This window comes from Anolis carolinensis, chromosome 3 (assembly GCF_035594765.1).
Source record: "Anolis carolinensis isolate JA03-04 chromosome 3, rAnoCar3.1.pri, whole genome shotgun sequence".
Taxonomy (NCBI): Eukaryota; Metazoa; Chordata; class Lepidosauria; order Squamata; family Dactyloidae; genus Anolis; species Anolis carolinensis.
The window spans coordinates 96,258,749-96,275,573 of NC_085843.1; the positions used below are offsets into that span (position 1 = coordinate 96,258,749).

The following is a 16,825-nucleotide window of genomic DNA, read 5'->3' on the forward strand; positions in this document are numbered from 1 at the left end:
TCTGAAACAGAACGGAGACTGTCACAAACCCCATCACATGCTGCTTTGAGCCAAAAGAATGGGTCCTTGGTGCTATTTTAGCTAAATTAACGATTTCTTCCCATGATTACAGATCTACCCAAGTTCACAGTCACTCTATATTTCTGTGATGGGGGTGGGGGGCAGCCACGACAATCGGAAGTCGTCTGATGGCAGCCGTGACTCCCAGTAAATTTATGATGGCTGCCATAAAATGGGTGGGGGAGGACTGTAGGCGTGATGAGGTGTTTGGTCTCCCCTGGCATGGGATTCAAAAGCTACTTCTTTCTCCTCTCTTTGATGGTGAAAAGATATGAATGATCAGAAATAGCAAGTAGGTTCATAAGTGGGAAAATGTAGTCTTTTAAACAGTCTGGTCCCAAGTACTGTGGGTTTCATAGTTCATAATCTGCTTTTTCAATTGTCCAAAACTAGAGATAGCCAGTGAAAGTTTTATAATAAGGGAGTCATGCTTCCCATAACTAATCCTGATCAACAGGCTGCACTATTCTGAACCTGCTGATATTTCCAAACACTTTCCAAAGGCAGCTCAGTGTAAAATGGTTTGCAGTCCAAGCAGGAGCTGACACTGCAAGCCACACTCTCTCAGCCTCAGATGAAAGCAACAACAAACCTGAACAAATTATGCCAAGAAAACTATTTGATAGGTTGGAAATTACTGATAAGCACACAACAGAACTGTGACCAACTCAGTCTATACTGTACTCTTGTCCCAGGTCGCTCCCTAGTTTAATAAAGTCATTCTTCAGTGAAGACACTGGTCTGGCTTCCCTCCGAAATGATCTCACAAGTGACTCATTTACTTTTGCGAATTGATTCCTTGCCATCATCGAAACTAGGAGGTCTGAAACTACAGAATGAAATTCTGACTATCCCTGAATTATAAACCTAAGTAAAACTCCATCAAGGGAAGTGTAACTATACTGAAAATAGATTGAAGCCTATTACATATGTGTTTTGCATTTTGACTGACCATGACCACAAGCACTTAAATCTGGTCTGCATTAACCTTCCATCAACATCAGACATTAATTTAGAAACTGACATGGCTTTCTTGCATGTACAAGGCATGACAAGACATATTTAGGTGTTATTAGAGGAAACCAAACTGCAAACTCTGGACAACTTTTCCCAGCAGTTATGTGTATATTTTAAACAAGAAGGGGGCAGAGAGAAAGAATATATAAAATCATGGAATCATAGAATAATAGAGTTGGAAGAGACATATGCTGTCACACCCGGGCACCTTTGGTAAACTAAGATGTGCTGCTTTCTTTGCCCAGGTGAACTGCGGGGCCTTACTTCGAAGCTCAGGAGTCCCAGTAACCAAGGCCACTTCAAGTTGAACATCAAACAAGATTTTTATTTTCTCAATGTCCTTGACAGACTTGTCACACATATTTAAGGTTACAAATATAAATAGTCAACTTATAAAGTCATGCAGATGTTTCTTTCTTACTTTTCCCCTTAGCTGCTGGGCTAACTTCCTCCAAAGGCGAAGAGACCCTGAGATGCTCTCTACCCTAGCCCTGAGCTGCTATATTAGAAAGAGCAGATCTTTCTCTATCTAAGCTCAAAGCTAGCTTGGAGATGAAGTAGTTGGAGCTTCTTCCAATGGCAGAGAAATCCTGAGATATTCTCTGCCCCAGTGCTGAGTTGCTATATTAGAAAGAGCAGATCTTTCCCTATCTAAGCTCAGCACCAGTCTCAAAGGCAAGAGGTCAGTACTTACGATGGCTTGTCTGAGCTGGCCTGGCTTGACCACACAAGCACATCTGAGCTCTTTTCTCTTCTGTAAAAAGGCTTCTCAAAATGGAGATTTCATTCCCAGGAAAGGGGGCAGTCTCAAGAACAAAAGGATACTTTGCAAGCTTTCAGCAGCAAAGACTTTGCAGAATGGTTACAAATCTCTGCTAATGGTTAACTGTCAGGGTACTGCTGAGTCTGCAGCAACCCTGGAAAAAATGCAAAAAGGGTACTATTCCCTACAACCATGGGGAAATGCAAATCAAACCCCTGGGAGATGGAACAAGACACATGGGCCATCTAGTCCAACCCCCTGCCATGCAGGAAATGCACAATCAAAGTATCCCTGACAGATGGCATTCCAGACTCTCTTTAAAAATTTTCAAAGGAAGGAGCTTCCACCACACTCCGAGGCAGAGAGTTTCACGTTGAACAGCTCATACAGTCAGCAAGTTCTTCCTAATGTTCAGATGGAATCTCCTTTCCTATAATTTGATCCCATTGCTCTTAGTCCTAGTTTCAAGGACACCAGAAAACAAATCTGCTCCCTCTTCCTTATGACACCCCTTCACATATTTATACATGGCTATCATGTCTCCTCTCAACCTTTTCTTCTGCAGGCTAAACATTCTCAGTTTTTTTAAGATGTTCCTCATAAGGCATGGTCTTCAGACCTTTGATCATTTTAGTCACCCTCTTCTGGACACCTTCCAGCTTGTCAATATCTCTTTTGAATTGCGGTGCTCAGAATTGGACACAATATTCCAGGCGAGGTCTAACCAAAAGCAGAATACAAAGGCACCATGACTTCCCTCAACCGAGATACTATACTCCTTTTGATGCAGCCCAAAATACCATTAGCTTTTTTAGCTGCTGCATCACACTGTTGGCTCATGTTCAACTTGTTGTCCACAAAGATCTTTCTCACATGGACTGTTTTTGAGCCAGGCATCACCCATCCTGTATCTTTGCATTTCATTTTTTCTGCCTCAGTGTAGTATCTCACATTTGTCCTTGTTGAAATTCATTTTGTTAGTTTTGGCCCAGCTCTCTAATCTGCTAAGGTCATTTTGAATTCTGATCCTGTCCTCTGGAGTATTAGATATCTCTCCTAATTTAGTGTCATCTGCAAACTTGATAAGCATGCCCTCTAAACCTTCATCCAAGTCATTAATAAAGATGTTGAACAGAACTGGGCCCAGGATTGAACCCTGCGGCACTCCACTTGTCACTTCTTTCCAGGATGAAGAGAAACCATTGGTGAGCACCCTTTGGGTTCAGTCGCTTAACCAATTACAGATCCACCTAATACAGTAGTATTGCCTAGCCCACATTTGACTATATTTCTTGCAAGAAGGTCATGGGAATCTTTGTCAAAGGCCTTACTGAAATCAAGATACGTTACATCCACAGCATTTCCTGCATCTACCAAGCTTGTAACTCTACCTAAAAAGGAGATAAGATTAGTCTGGCATGACTTGTTTTTGAGGAATCCATATTGAATCTTAGTAATCACAGCATTCATTTCTAAGTAATTGTAGACTGCCTCCTTAATCATCTGCTCCAGAATCTTTCCTGGTATTGAGGTCAGGATGACTGGATGGTAATTGTTTGGGTCCTCTTTTTTCCCTTCTTAACCATCAGGACAACATTTGCCCTCTTCCAGTCTGCTGAGATTTCTCCTGTTCTCCAAAAATTCTCAAAGATTATTGACAGTAGTTTTAAAATGACTTTTGCTAGTTCCTTCAATACTCTTGGATGTAGTTCTTCTGGTCTTGGAGATTTGAGTTCATTTAGAGTTGCCAGGTATTCCAGTCACTTCTTGACTTCTTTTGGGTTGCATTTGCCCTATTACCTTGTCCGCTCGGTATTGTTCAGGTTGAACACCAATGTCCTTTTGGGAGAAGACTGAGGCAAAGAAGTTGTTGAGCAGCTCTGTCTTTTCTCTATCCCCTGTTAGCATTTCACCACCTTTTCTTCACAAAGGCTCTACCATTTCCTTTTTCTTCCTTTTTCTACTAACATAACCAAAGAGCCCCTTTTTATTGGTTTTAATCTCTCTGGCAAGCCTGAGTTCATTTTGTGCCATAGCCTTACAGAAATTCTTTACTTTTTCTTCTGTACAGACACACTTTGGAGTTTGACTCTTTATTTGATGGAAAAGCAATTTCCCATGTTTTCAAAAGAGACAAAATCTGTTGATATTAAAATGTATGCAGTGTACTTCGTAGACAGATCTGCAATGGAGTAACAAAATATCACAAGACTCAATTTTTTATAATGTGACAGAATTTATAAGCTTATTTTTGGGCACTAAAAAGAAATATTTCTGATTTTACACCATATTGTAGAGCTAATTGCCTTTGATAATCTCCTTTGAGTTCTTTTTCTATATATGCATTATGTTAACATTGACAACAAGGAAAGAAAACCAGAGGTCCATTGCAGTTATTTACCTTCTCATTACAAGCTCGTTTAAACCAATGCCAACTTAATCCCTAAGTACAAAATTACACTCACATGGAAAGGATTTATACGTGTACTTAAAATCTTATATTAGTGTTAAATAAGTAAAATATTATTTGTGGAGAAAAAAGTGAAATGCACGAAAACAGAATGTACCAATCTTTCTGAGCTATGTTCAAACAATGAAAGCAGCTTGAGCTCCACCAAGAGAACTGCGTGAGAACTGCAGTTCAGCTGGAAAACAAGATTTCAGATGTTGCATTTTCATTCAGGGCTTGAAAATAATCCTGTTTTTGATATATAGCTCTCCTATCTCATCCCCAGGCAACTTATTTGCACATGAATTACAATACTAGATAGCCCCAGCTATATGTAGAATGTGTACTTTTATTTTTTTTAAAAAAAAAACCTTTAAAAGAAATAAATTGAATCAAAATACCCAAGAGAGTACTTAGCTGACTATTAGTTGATCTGGAAAAGGTTTAGATGCATATCCTTTCATGTCCCAATTTTGCAAAGACCATCCCAATTAATCCTGTGCCATCCCACCTTTTTGACTTTTTTAAATGTCTGAGTTTCTCTCTCTTCCTCTCACTTCCTTTTTATTCAGTTACTGCAAACTGAGTTCCAAGCGCAAAAGTAATTTACAAACAACTTGGTGGGGGGAGAGGGGAGCAGAGGGCAATATCTTGCCCTTCCCAAAGGATTCAGGCAAAAGTGAATTGCTGCCACCTCTTCTAGCATGTCCGTTTTCTTCACGTATAAAATTTCTCATCTTGGGCACAGTTTTGTGTTGTTTGCTGATGTCCTAGTTTTCATCTGTAAAATGTTGAAAGTAATGCAGATGCAAGTAACTATGTCAATGTGACCAGCCTCAAAAATAGTCTATTCTTATTCCATATCACTTTTGGATATCCTTTTATGGATTCATTTTACTTTTTTTCAGGACTCATTTATCTTTCATCTTCACGCACGCACACACACACATCATATTTAAATATTCTTTTTAGCACACCTTTTTCTGTCAAGATCCTGAAACCAATTTTTTTTTTGAAGTCACTCAGCTACAGATTTTCAAACACATGCCAAAATGTTTCTGATTCTAAAATTCTGTCAAAACATACCACACTTGTATCTACATGTCTGTCTGTGATCAGGTCATTTTGTAACAGAAATAACAAAGATCAACCAGATGTTTACAGAAATAATTTTGCTGTACTCATAGAGAAAGCCTACCTTCACCATTTAGAGTTTTGAAGGAGTTCTTTTTTTAAGACCGTAAATCCCACAATTACAGAAACAACTGCATATCTATATTTACTTATTGCTGGTTTACATTATACTCTAAGCTTGTTTTACCACACCGATCTCACTCTTTTCCTGCATCAGTCTGACCTGCAGCCTTTTTTCTTTTTCATCACTCTCATCTATAAGACTCTATGCTTGACTATCCACAAATAATGTGTATGCGTCACAAAAAAAGACTAAGCGCTCTCCTTTCTCTGTTAGGTTGAGGGGGTGAGGGGGGCCTATTCAGCTTCTGCCTTGCCAGTTTGGTTACTCTGCAAAAGAGATCAATTCCTACTACAGTAGTGTCTCACTTACTCAACCTTTGCTCATTCAACAATCTGGATTATCCAACTCTGCCTTTTAGTAGTCAATGTTTTTGTAGTCAATGTCTTCAATACATTGTGATGATTTGGTGCTAACTTCATAAATACAGTAATTACTACATAATGCTACCATGTATTGAACTGCTTTTTCTATCGATTTGTTGCAAAATATGATGTTTTGGTGCTTAATTCGTAAAATCATAACATAATTTGGCATTTAATAGGCTGTTCCTTAATCCCTCCTTATTATCCAATGTATTCGCTTATCCAATGTTCTGCCGGCCCGTTTATGTTGGATAAGTGAGACTCTACTGTAGTTCATACTGCCCCAACCATTAGACCAGCAAGTATGCCAGGTTTGTTTTTTTTTTGGGGGGGGGGGGCTTTTCTAGAATTTATATCACAACATATCCACGTTCTGTCTCCACCTTGAACCTCCTCAGCTGCAATCCCTGGATATGCTCATACAATTCCCATAAGTCCTTATTTGAGTCCGGAAGCTCCTCCTCTATTTGAGTTTTCCAAAATGGGGTTGTGTCCTGGAAGTTAAACGTTTATACCAGAGAGCTAAAATTAGTAAATCTCAATCTGGAATCATGTCATTCAACAAGCTCAAACTTTCTGTGCCATTTATCTCCTGTGTTTCCCAGTCTGAAGATTTCTTTGTTAAGTGAAATTGCAGATCACCTCAAGCTAACTTCACTATCCAATTTCTCTGCCTTTTAACTGCAGACAAAGAAACTCTCTATATATCCACTAACACAAAAGCACAATCTCTGAAGCACGTTCCTGAATTTAATTCCATATTTTATTCCGAACTTTTACCGTTAAAATTGTTCCACTTCCCCTGATGTCTTTTCTTTTTGAATACTTTCCTGGAAATTGTGCACTATTTAACTATGTTCAGTGAAGTCCAGATTGGCCAAATCATTTTGTCATCACCATTATCTAAAAGCGTTGCAGTTTACTTTTTTGCAGCATCATAGGGAGGGAAGGAAGAATCAAATTCTGCCTGTTTTCATCTGAGCACAGCAAGGGAAATGACTCAGCGGCAGCCTTCACACCAGTTCTCTCACAGAGGGCATTTGCCAATCAGAAGCTCCCAATCACTTCTACAAATAAGGTGAAGAGGCCATTTCTTTGCCTCTGCCTCTGTGTACTCATGTATTTTTTAAAAGTGTCATTCTATGTTCCACTTGGCATTTGGATGAGCTTCCCCTGAGAGCTTAAAATGGAGGATTACAAAACACAGCTCCAAGAAGCTTCAGGCATCTATGAACAGGCCACATACCTGTTGTTTTCTAAGGTCACACTTCATATTGAAAGCATTATAATTCAAAGCTGAAATGGCACGTTTTATTATGGAACCACAGCTGGAAGTTTGTGCATCACTTAAAGGAATCCATGCATATAAAACTATGGCATGGCACAGAAAATTTGAAATCCTTTCCCCCCAAGCGCACACACTGACATGCCACCTGCCTATTTCTTACTACAGGAGATAAAAAATAGAAGCCCAACGAGTCACTGCCATTTGCCTTCCTTCCTGCACCAATGGGAATGTGCAATGTGATGCATAGCTTTTAGAAGTTCAGAATATTATTGAATCCCAAACTTGCAAATCCTGTTCATTGTACTTCTACAGAATGTTATTTATTTCTCACCAAAAGCATTGCATAATAAATAAGTTTAAAAGTGATAAAATAAAGGAATCATAAGCAGCTAAATAGTTTTAGGCCAAAAGCGGGCAACAGCAACCACATTGTCTATAGCTTTAAGCAACTCTTCCTCCGTACATGAGGCAGGACATTGTGAGCAAGCATATATATGCAGAGTTGTTTGTTCTGCTCCACAGAACAACAGGAGAAATAAGAATATACCAAGTGTATCTCCTTTTGCCACTAAACTATAAGAAATTAAAGATCCACCAAAATTTGTGTGTATCATCATTTCATTTAAGCAGCAAGTGGCACATTCCTTGAACTTACATAGAGTTGAAGCAAGAAGATGGAGGGTAATATTTCCCCTCTTCAGGGCACCAGAAAAGGGAAAATGCACCCTGATACAAATTCCTCAACACTGTATTTCCCCTTTTGGAGGGGGTGGGATTGGATGTATCTAAAAAAGCTCTTCCTATTTGGAAAAAGGCTACGCTTGAGCATAGACACATACAATATATAAAAATCCAGACAGAATGGATAAGCCAAAGCTATCCAGTAGCAGCAATTGGGACATTTAAGGAGAGGTAACCATTCAGCAGGACCTGACGAGTTTCAGCATTGCAAAATGGTCAGCTTGCTGCCACTGCAGGACAGAGCTGGGTGGGAACATTGCTACTCCAGGCCAACCTCAGATGTACCCCAAAATGTCTGAAAGACCACCTCCCTCCAATATGAACTTACCCCAAAATTTGAGATCTTAAGCAGAGACCTTGCTGTGTGCCCTAACACCTTTTGAGTCTAGAATGTGTGCAGACATGACAGGATTTTCTCTATAGTAGCACCTCAATTGTGGAAATTCATACTACAGTACATTACATTGCCTCCATTTGATTTGAATTTCCAGTGGGCATCTAAAACTGTTCGGCATTTGATGCTTGAAACCGTTATATCTGTTTCAATTGTTTGTTTTAAACCTATTTTAAGAACTATTTTAGATTGCTTTGAATTTTATTAAAGAGTATTTTAATTTGTTTTTAAAGTTTTTGCCTCTGTATTTCTATAAATGCATTTCTATCTGTTTTGTTTTGTATTTGTACAAAGGCCCTGGTGGATTGGGAATTATACTATATAAAATATTATGGATAAAAGGAACTCTACTTCAACATGTAATGATAATAAAAACCCATGACACTGCAGCAGTTCAATGTCTTCATACAAATAACCTTTCCAAATATATTTAATACATTTTATAAAAGTGAGATCCAAATGTAGGCAAAGTGATTATTGATTTTGACCTTCCCAGATTGCAACATCACCAAAGCATTACAAGGAGATTATCCAGTTTCAAATTCAGTTCCAGGGCTACAATAATGTATAATTGTGCTGGCATTGAGGAATAATATATTTCCCAGCTAAGGTTATTTCTCTATTATAATTTGTTTATTCATAGGACCAAATGTCAAAGAGTCAATGAAGCAACTAACAAGGGAGATTGAACTAAATGCAAGTTTAAAAAAATGAGTTCACAGACTTGTTAGCAGCAAAAAAACAAAAACAAAACACAAATCTTTTCGAGTAAATTGTTAGTCACTGTCCATTACACTGAACTAAAAAAACCCAAATACATCAAAATGCCTTTACCTTCTCAACAGCTTTGCTTTTGGTTTCTGAATCCATCCAGGTGTTTTCATTTTCCAACATGTCCATAAAGGCCCAACGAATCCCTTCAGTCAATTCTGCCATCTGCAATAAATATCATATGTGGTAAGATCATGAGGAGTGTGCTGTACTTTCATTTCAATGCAGCAAAAGAGACGGAGGCAGATAAAGATGTGTATTGAAGGGTGCATTTGCACTGTAGAATTAATGCAATAATTGCCATTGCTCAATGTTATGGAGTCCTGGAGTTGTAGTTTGGTGAAACACCAGCATTATTTGGCAGAGAATGCTAATGACCTTGTAAAATTAAAACCACTATGATTCCATAGCATTGAGTCATTGTAGTTAAAGTGGTGTCAAACTGCATTAATTCTACAATTTAGATCAGGTATGGGCAAATCCAGGCCCAGGTGCCAAATACGGCCCTTTGGGCTCTTTTCTCAGGCCCTCCTCTCTTTCACCTTCCTATAAGCATGAGGACATGGTGGCCCACCCACATCCTCATGCTGAGAGGAGGCCTGGGAAACCACACATGGCTGCAGCACCAGCCCCAGGCAGAGCCTCTTCCTGGCCTGCACCTTGGCCTCCACCTCCGTGGGACTTAGCTGGTCCTCAGTGGCATGCGTTAAGCCAGTGCGTTTCCCTTCTTCAGGCTTTCACTCCTGGTAACAAGGAGGACGGCTCTTCTTCCACCTCCTCTTCTGCCACCAACTTCCTAAAGGGCAAGTTTCCCCTTGGAAAGAAGAACAATAGGAGCAGAAAGGAAGGAAAGGTGAGCCCTAGGCAGCCGCATGCCCAGGTGGCAGGAGTGGAGGAGGAGGAAGAGATAGAGCTGTCCTCCTTGTCACCGGGGTTAAGGGTAGTGTGCTGGCGAGGAATAGCTGAGTCCTGTGGCAGTGGAGGCCAAGGTGCAGGTCAGGAAGAGGCTCTGCCATGGGCTGGTGCTGATGAGTACAACTTCCTGGGCACAGCCATGGACCAGGCAAGCTGCTGTGTGTGAAACCCTCTCCCCGTTGCACCAAGCCACAACCCCTCCCTGCCCAGCCCACCCACCTGGCTCCGGTCTGCAATGCAGCCTCCAAGTTTGCCCATGCCTGGTGTAGCTGCATTCTGGGTGTGCATTCCCATTTGCATCACAGTGTTCATCTGGTCCTCTACTGTCACTAAGATGAAGTGGAATTACTAGAGGTTATGTTCATCTTCTTTATCCTAAAACCCACTACTTAGGAGAAGACAAATTATGTGTGTCAGAGGGGAACTTTTTGTTTCCTTGGGATCTCGGTGGTCTGCACCAGAAGCACATAGTGATGACCAGAAGGAACCGCTGTTGTGTTCATTGTTAAGGATGAGTTTGAAACAATTTTTACTGGCTAAAATGGGAACTGTAGACCACACAATTTGTGCATGTGCTTTAGGTATTAAAGAAAAGGAAGAACAAGATGATAAAAAAACCCTGCTATTCTTATGATGGTTTTAAAGGATTCTTGTGACACAGATCTACGTTTTGTGCAAGTTCACTTCTGGTAGACTATAACCTAAATATCCATAAAAACATAGAAAATGTCTAGAAAATAATACTTAGCTATGTAATAAGCTGCAGGTCACTCCTCTGAATGAGACTGTTGATATTGACCTAAGTAGGAAAAGCAACTCCTTATCTAAATGAGCAAAGGGAATTGTAGCCTCTCATTTATATGATTCATTGCTGTCTTTTTAATATCATCTCATTTTGGTACAATATGGAAGGCAGTACAGACTTAGCATTAAATATGACCAAGCATTCAACAGCCAGGAGTAAACTGCATCCCAGGGAATAAGGTAACTTGGAGAATATTGATGGCGGAGTACTGTTTCAATTAACTTAGTGTACTAATGAGGTGAACTCCCTGTACTTGGAGGTTGACAGTTCATATTCCAGCTCTACAATTGGACTCTGGTGTATATTCTTGTTTTTATGCACCAGCTGTAGCAGTAGGGGAGGGAGGAGGAATCTATTCATGCCATCAAGAGTTGTTATCAAAATTGTTCAAGCATAGCTGGATGAAACACTGCCTAGACTGTAGGTCAAAAGCAGTGCTATATTTAGAGACCAATAATATCTCTTTGATAAAAGAAGAGAAACAAGAAGGAATCCAGGGCATGAGCTCATCAGTGACTAAATCCTAAAACATAACCCTTCCTATAATGCACCATTTCTCTAGTGTGGGCCTTTTGCTGGCCAAATCAAAGGAGGGGGTTTCTTAAAAGTAGGTTTCTACAGAGGGGGCAAACGTCTTAGAAGGTTGCAGTATGTATTGCTGTCGCTTTCAGAGATTTTAAAAAAAATCTAAACAATAATATCAAATGACTTTTTGGCAATTTATGGTACTGCACCACTATATATTTTATATGTATTTATTTTATTTATATGCCATCTTGCTTCTTACAAGATCGAAGGCAGCCACCATCCATTGGGATTCTTATTCCCACCTTTGAATGGGTTTCTTTTTAATTCTGAGAATGAAAAAACAAAAATATATCTTTTGCTTCATTTTTCATTGATTTATTCCTTTTTAGAGTTAGTATCTCACTGCATTTCTAAAGTGGTACTTCTATATGATAGCACTATAACTCTTAAAAAAATTAATGCGAGCAAAAAGCTTGTCCTTTAACTTGTAAGTTCACCCCAGCAAATTAGGGTATATCTAAATTGTAGAATTAATGCAGTTTGACATTACTCTGAAGAGGCTCAATGCAATGGAATCCTGGAAGTTTTAGTTTTACAAGATCTTTCTTCTTCTCTGTCAAAGAATGCTGATGCTTCACCAAACTGAAACTCCATGTCTACTCCAATGACAATCCCAATGGTTTCAAAAGGATTTACACTGAAATTAAGTATGTGATGATTTGCATTCTAAGGCTGTAGTCCAGTGTACTTAATATGTAAGTCTACAGAGGGCTGTGTGTTTGTATCATTTATGAAATATTTCCTACATTCAAAAATCTTTGTTTGTTTGTGTTTGAAATACAGTAGAGTCTCATTTATCCAAGCTAAACGGGCCGGCAGAAGCTTGGATAAGCAAATATCTTGGATAATTAAGGAAAAGCCTATTAAACATCAAATTAGGTTATGATTTTACAAATTAAGCACCAAAACATCATGTTTTACAACAAATTTGACAGAAAAAGCAGTTCAATATGCAGTAATGTTATGTTGTAATTACTGTATTTACGAATTTAGCACCAAAATATCATGATATATTGAAAACATTGACTAAAAAATGGCTTGGATAATCCAGAAACTTGGATAAGCGAGGCTTGGATAAGTGAGACTCTACTGTAGTCTGAAGGGAGAAAGGCTTCAATCTAACAGCAAATGTTTGGGCAAATGGCATGCTTTAAAAAGTTGACTATAAAAAAGTTGTTCTCATTCCTAGTTCCTGTGTTGTACAGTTCACACAAATAGACTCTTTTGGAGTTTTGAGAATTTTGTATGACTAGCTATAGATTCGGCATAGATCAGTTTAAAACCCCAAACTATTTGGTAGTTTCACTGTTCTTAGAATTCAAAATGTCTGTGGGTAAAGGACATTCTATCAGAAACACTGATGAAATAGTGGCTCTGGCCCCTTCTATGCTGCTGTATAAAATCCAGATTATCAGCTTTGAACTGGATTGTATGGCAGTGTAAACTCAGATAATCCCATTGAGAGCAGATAATGTGAATTTTCTGATTTGATGATCTAGATTATATTGCAGTGTAGAAGGGGCCTCCAACAAAGAATCAAATCCATAATACATGCCTGTAAGTTCTGTAGATATATATGAACCAGATATTTAGAATATGGCTGCAGGTACATGTGTTTTTTCAAGATAGACATCATAGCCATGAATCTGATATGTATAAATGGCCGAAATATTCCTGAGAACTCAATAAAGATGTGTCTATGGAGGAAACAGTTATAATTTTTTTGTTTTTTAATTTTTGCCATCAATTCATATATTTTGCTGGATGATTAGAATAACTGGGTCTGTCACTGGTTGTAAAGGCCACATTTTCTGGGGAAGTCTCCCTGCCCTTTCACACTACACAATTATAGCAATATAAATCCATTTTAAGTTCCATTGTCTCATCCACTCGCATTCCAGGATATGCAGGTTATAGTGGGGAATTTTGAATTTTTAACCAGAAAGTAACTCTACCTCACAAAACTACAAGTCTCATAGGCTGATGCCACTTGCCTCATGTCAGGAAGGCGGGGTGATGATATGATTTTGTATTGTTATGTGTTACCCTCTTGTAATCTCAAGTATTTTAGAATGAATTGACTTGGATTAAAAAATCAAAACCAATTAATCATGTAAAAGATCTAGTGTGATTAAAAATGTAGAACTACCTTGGCTATGCGGATAAATATCCTTGCACTCCACTTGAAGATCGGCTCTAGGATCTGTCCTGATAAGCAACTTCACAATCTATAAGTATGCCATGTTTGGGGATAATCCCTCATGTCCTTCTGTGATTGTTTACTACTAATGTTTGCTATATGAAAGACAAAAATAAATTTCAAAAGAACCAAAAGCACATAAGGACATACCATTTCCCTCTTGTCTTCTTGGAAGTGTAGATCTACAAACATTCTGCCAGTAACGTATGGAAGAGCATTTTCCACAAAGTTTACACATTTATCCCATTGAGGTTGTAAGGAACTTGTCCCCTGGATCACCTGGTTTGATCAAACACTGATAAATTGTGTGTTTCCTTAGGAAAAAGACTACTACTGCTATGTTTGGTATTTCTTACACAATCCCCATAAAGACTTTCAAACTCCCCTTTCCATGCAGTTTTCAACTATTTGAAATAATATTTAATAGGAAACCCGGCATTAAAGAAAAGCATTACTCCTTTACACATCCGTCAGTGTCCTATAGAACTTGTCCCCTGGATCACCTGGTTTGATCAAACACTGATAAATTGTGTGTTTCCTTAGGAAAAAGACTACTACTGCTATGTTTGGTATTTCTTACACAATCCCCATAAAGACTTTCAAACTCCCCTTTCCATGCAGTTTTCAACTATTTGAAATAATATTTAATAGGAAACCCGGCATTAAAGAAAAGCATTACTCCTTTACACATCCGTCAGTGTCCTATAGAATCAATCAAGACTCACAGAACATTACTTTTGATTACAAATTACAGAATTCCCCAGTCAGCATGGCTAGTAGCCATATCAGCTAGGGCAGTGGTTCTCAACCTGTGGGTCCCCAGGTGTTTTGGCCTACAATTCCCAGAAATTTACCAACTGTTAGGATTTCTGGGAGTTGAAGGCCAAAACATCTTGGAACCCACGGGTTGAGGACCACTGAGCTAAGAGTTTCAGGAAGCTCTAGACCTAGAAAGGAAGAAAGAATGAGATTCTTTCAGGTTCTATTTCTTCCTCCCTCCAGTTATTTTTAACTTTAAAAAACATGTCATAGATGCATTCTGTTGTACACATAATATAATCCAGGCAAAACATTTGAAAATGTCTGAAGAATGACAGGATATACACTGAACAATCAACTGGAATAGGGCAGAATGAAACAGAGAAGATTTTTGGGAGCCTGAAGGTATTTCCACCGTGAAAGGAAAATCAATAATTTGGGTCTTTACAAAGTTCTTCTCTCTGTGTTCCATGTACTAACAACAAGAGAATGAAAAATCACACCTTCATGGAAAGAAGATACTGAAATAAAGGGAGAAAGATTGGATGGACAAAAGGCTAATCTCTTAATTTCCTGCAGGCAGGGAGGCAACATTTATTATTCAAATCTTTGTCAGGATTTGAGTCCTGCTGACCTGAGGAAGATTAAGATAGAGATATTTTTGACCTCTCTTTAAAGGTTTTGATTCAGGCAGGCTAGCTGGAATTATAGTAATTCATGGAACTCTGCTAACAATTGCTGTCAGTGGTTTTATATGCGGAATGTGACACACTCAAATCAAAATCCCACTTACCCTTGAAAAGTCCAGCCACCTATATTGAAAACGCCGGCTGAGGTTAAATATTCTCGAATAAACCATTCTCCATACCAGATAGTTGGCAATAGTCCTGTCAAAGCAGACACATTTTATGTCAGACCATTAAACCCTGTGTGCCTTAATGTACAGCTGACTGATAACTATGAATTAATACTTAAATAACTCTATTTTCCAGATTGGTGCACTGCTTGCTATAGTAACAGCTTTACCTTGAACACTTACGAACAATAACAAAACTATAGTTGACCCTCCATATTTGTGGGTTTGACTTTTGCAGATTTGAATAATATATTTGTTTAGGTCCTCCAGGGTGATTCTGTGGTCGACTTCCAGGAAGGTCCTGCCTCTCAACCAGAGGCAGTCCAACGGTGAGGCTAAGTAGGGGGGGCGCCGTTGGCGCACACCAACAGGGGGCGCACTTGAGGCACCCCCGTGAAAATGTGGTGCCGCCGTGGCCTCACCGTCACCCACCACCACCTCTCTTTTGTTTTTCCGTGGCAGAATCTCTGCGCAGGCGTGGAAGGGTCCATCGCTCACGCGGACGGGTGGCTTGGATGCCTTACCCGTGCCACGAGAGCGAGGGACCCTCTGTGCATGCGCATGAGTCCCATTGGCCAAAATGGCCGATGGGGCTCTTCTGTGCATGTGCAGGGATTCGCTCGTGTGGTGACATAAGGCTGCCGCCGCCACCGCAGGTATGTGCAGGGCCTTCGGGGGGGGGTACGCGGCCACTAGGTTTGCCTACAAGGCGAAATTACCTAGGGCCACTTCTGCTCTCAACACGGTAAGTTATTTCCTCTTTTAAACAGGTTTTTGGGGAGTTTGGGGTGGCCCATGCCATCTCTATAGTTACCACGATGCCATGCCCCCCCCCAGGAAAGCCTGGGAGAGGTGTGGGGACAAAAACCCATGCCGAAGTGGGTTTTTAAAATCTGCTTCTACATAGGTTTTCCCTATGTCTGGAAGCACCCTTAGACAGCATAGAGTGGGGACAGTGGGAGCATCCTTTTGGTGCCCCTTATGAACTCTCCAACTGCCAGATGATTGAGCTGTGTATGTCACACAACAGATCTACCAGTTAATTCACTGCTTTTCATTGTTATCTTAACATGTATTGAGTTGTTTTTAATAGATGTATATTATGCCTTAACAGAATTGATGCCAGGAGAAAAATAGGAATACAGTAAATACATAACTTAGGATATTTGAAGGTGACATGTAATCTATGAATCTGATTAACGTTCTGATTTTGTAAAAACATGTAAATAGTTTATGCAGTTTGCGAGAAGCTATGGGACTTTTCTATATATTGTGATTTTTTTTTTTTTAAATGCCTAAAGCTGTTACTTGAAGCATATAAAACATAGAGATGTAATCCTTTGTCAATTCCTGAAAGAAGCAATGAGTAAATTTACCAATTTTCTTCTTACGATAAAGAAGTCCTTGGAAGCTGTAGTTTTTAGAGATTATTAATATTTCAGGACTTATTCTACACAAAATTCTCACATTGTCCTTTTTCACTTAGAATGGCTCTTTCTGCACAGATCTCTTTTTCTTTACATAAAATGTGGTGTAGCCATGCAGGAAATGTTGGTTTCTGTGCAAGACAACCATGTATAAATTTTGCACACATTGCTT

The 16,825-nt window shown here is 39.3% G+C and overlaps 1 protein-coding gene across 3 annotated transcripts in view; it reads right to left on the reverse strand.

Moving 5' to 3' along the window:
• The window catches only part of phex (phosphate regulating endopeptidase X-linked), a 145,082-nt gene that overhangs the window by 62,372 nt on the left and 65,885 nt on the right, over window positions 1-16,825 (reverse strand). For all 3 annotated transcript variants that reach the window (XM_062977220.1, XM_062977219.1, XM_062977222.1), the window contains exons 10-12: window positions 15,164-15,257; window positions 13,762-13,890; window positions 9,167-9,268 (exon numbers count right to left, since the gene is read on the reverse strand). In XM_062977220.1, the coding sequence (XP_062833290.1) occupies window positions 9,167-9,268; window positions 13,762-13,890; window positions 15,164-15,257 (325 nt within the window). The remainder of the gene's footprint in view (window positions 1-9,166; window positions 9,269-13,761; window positions 13,891-15,163; window positions 15,258-16,825) is intronic.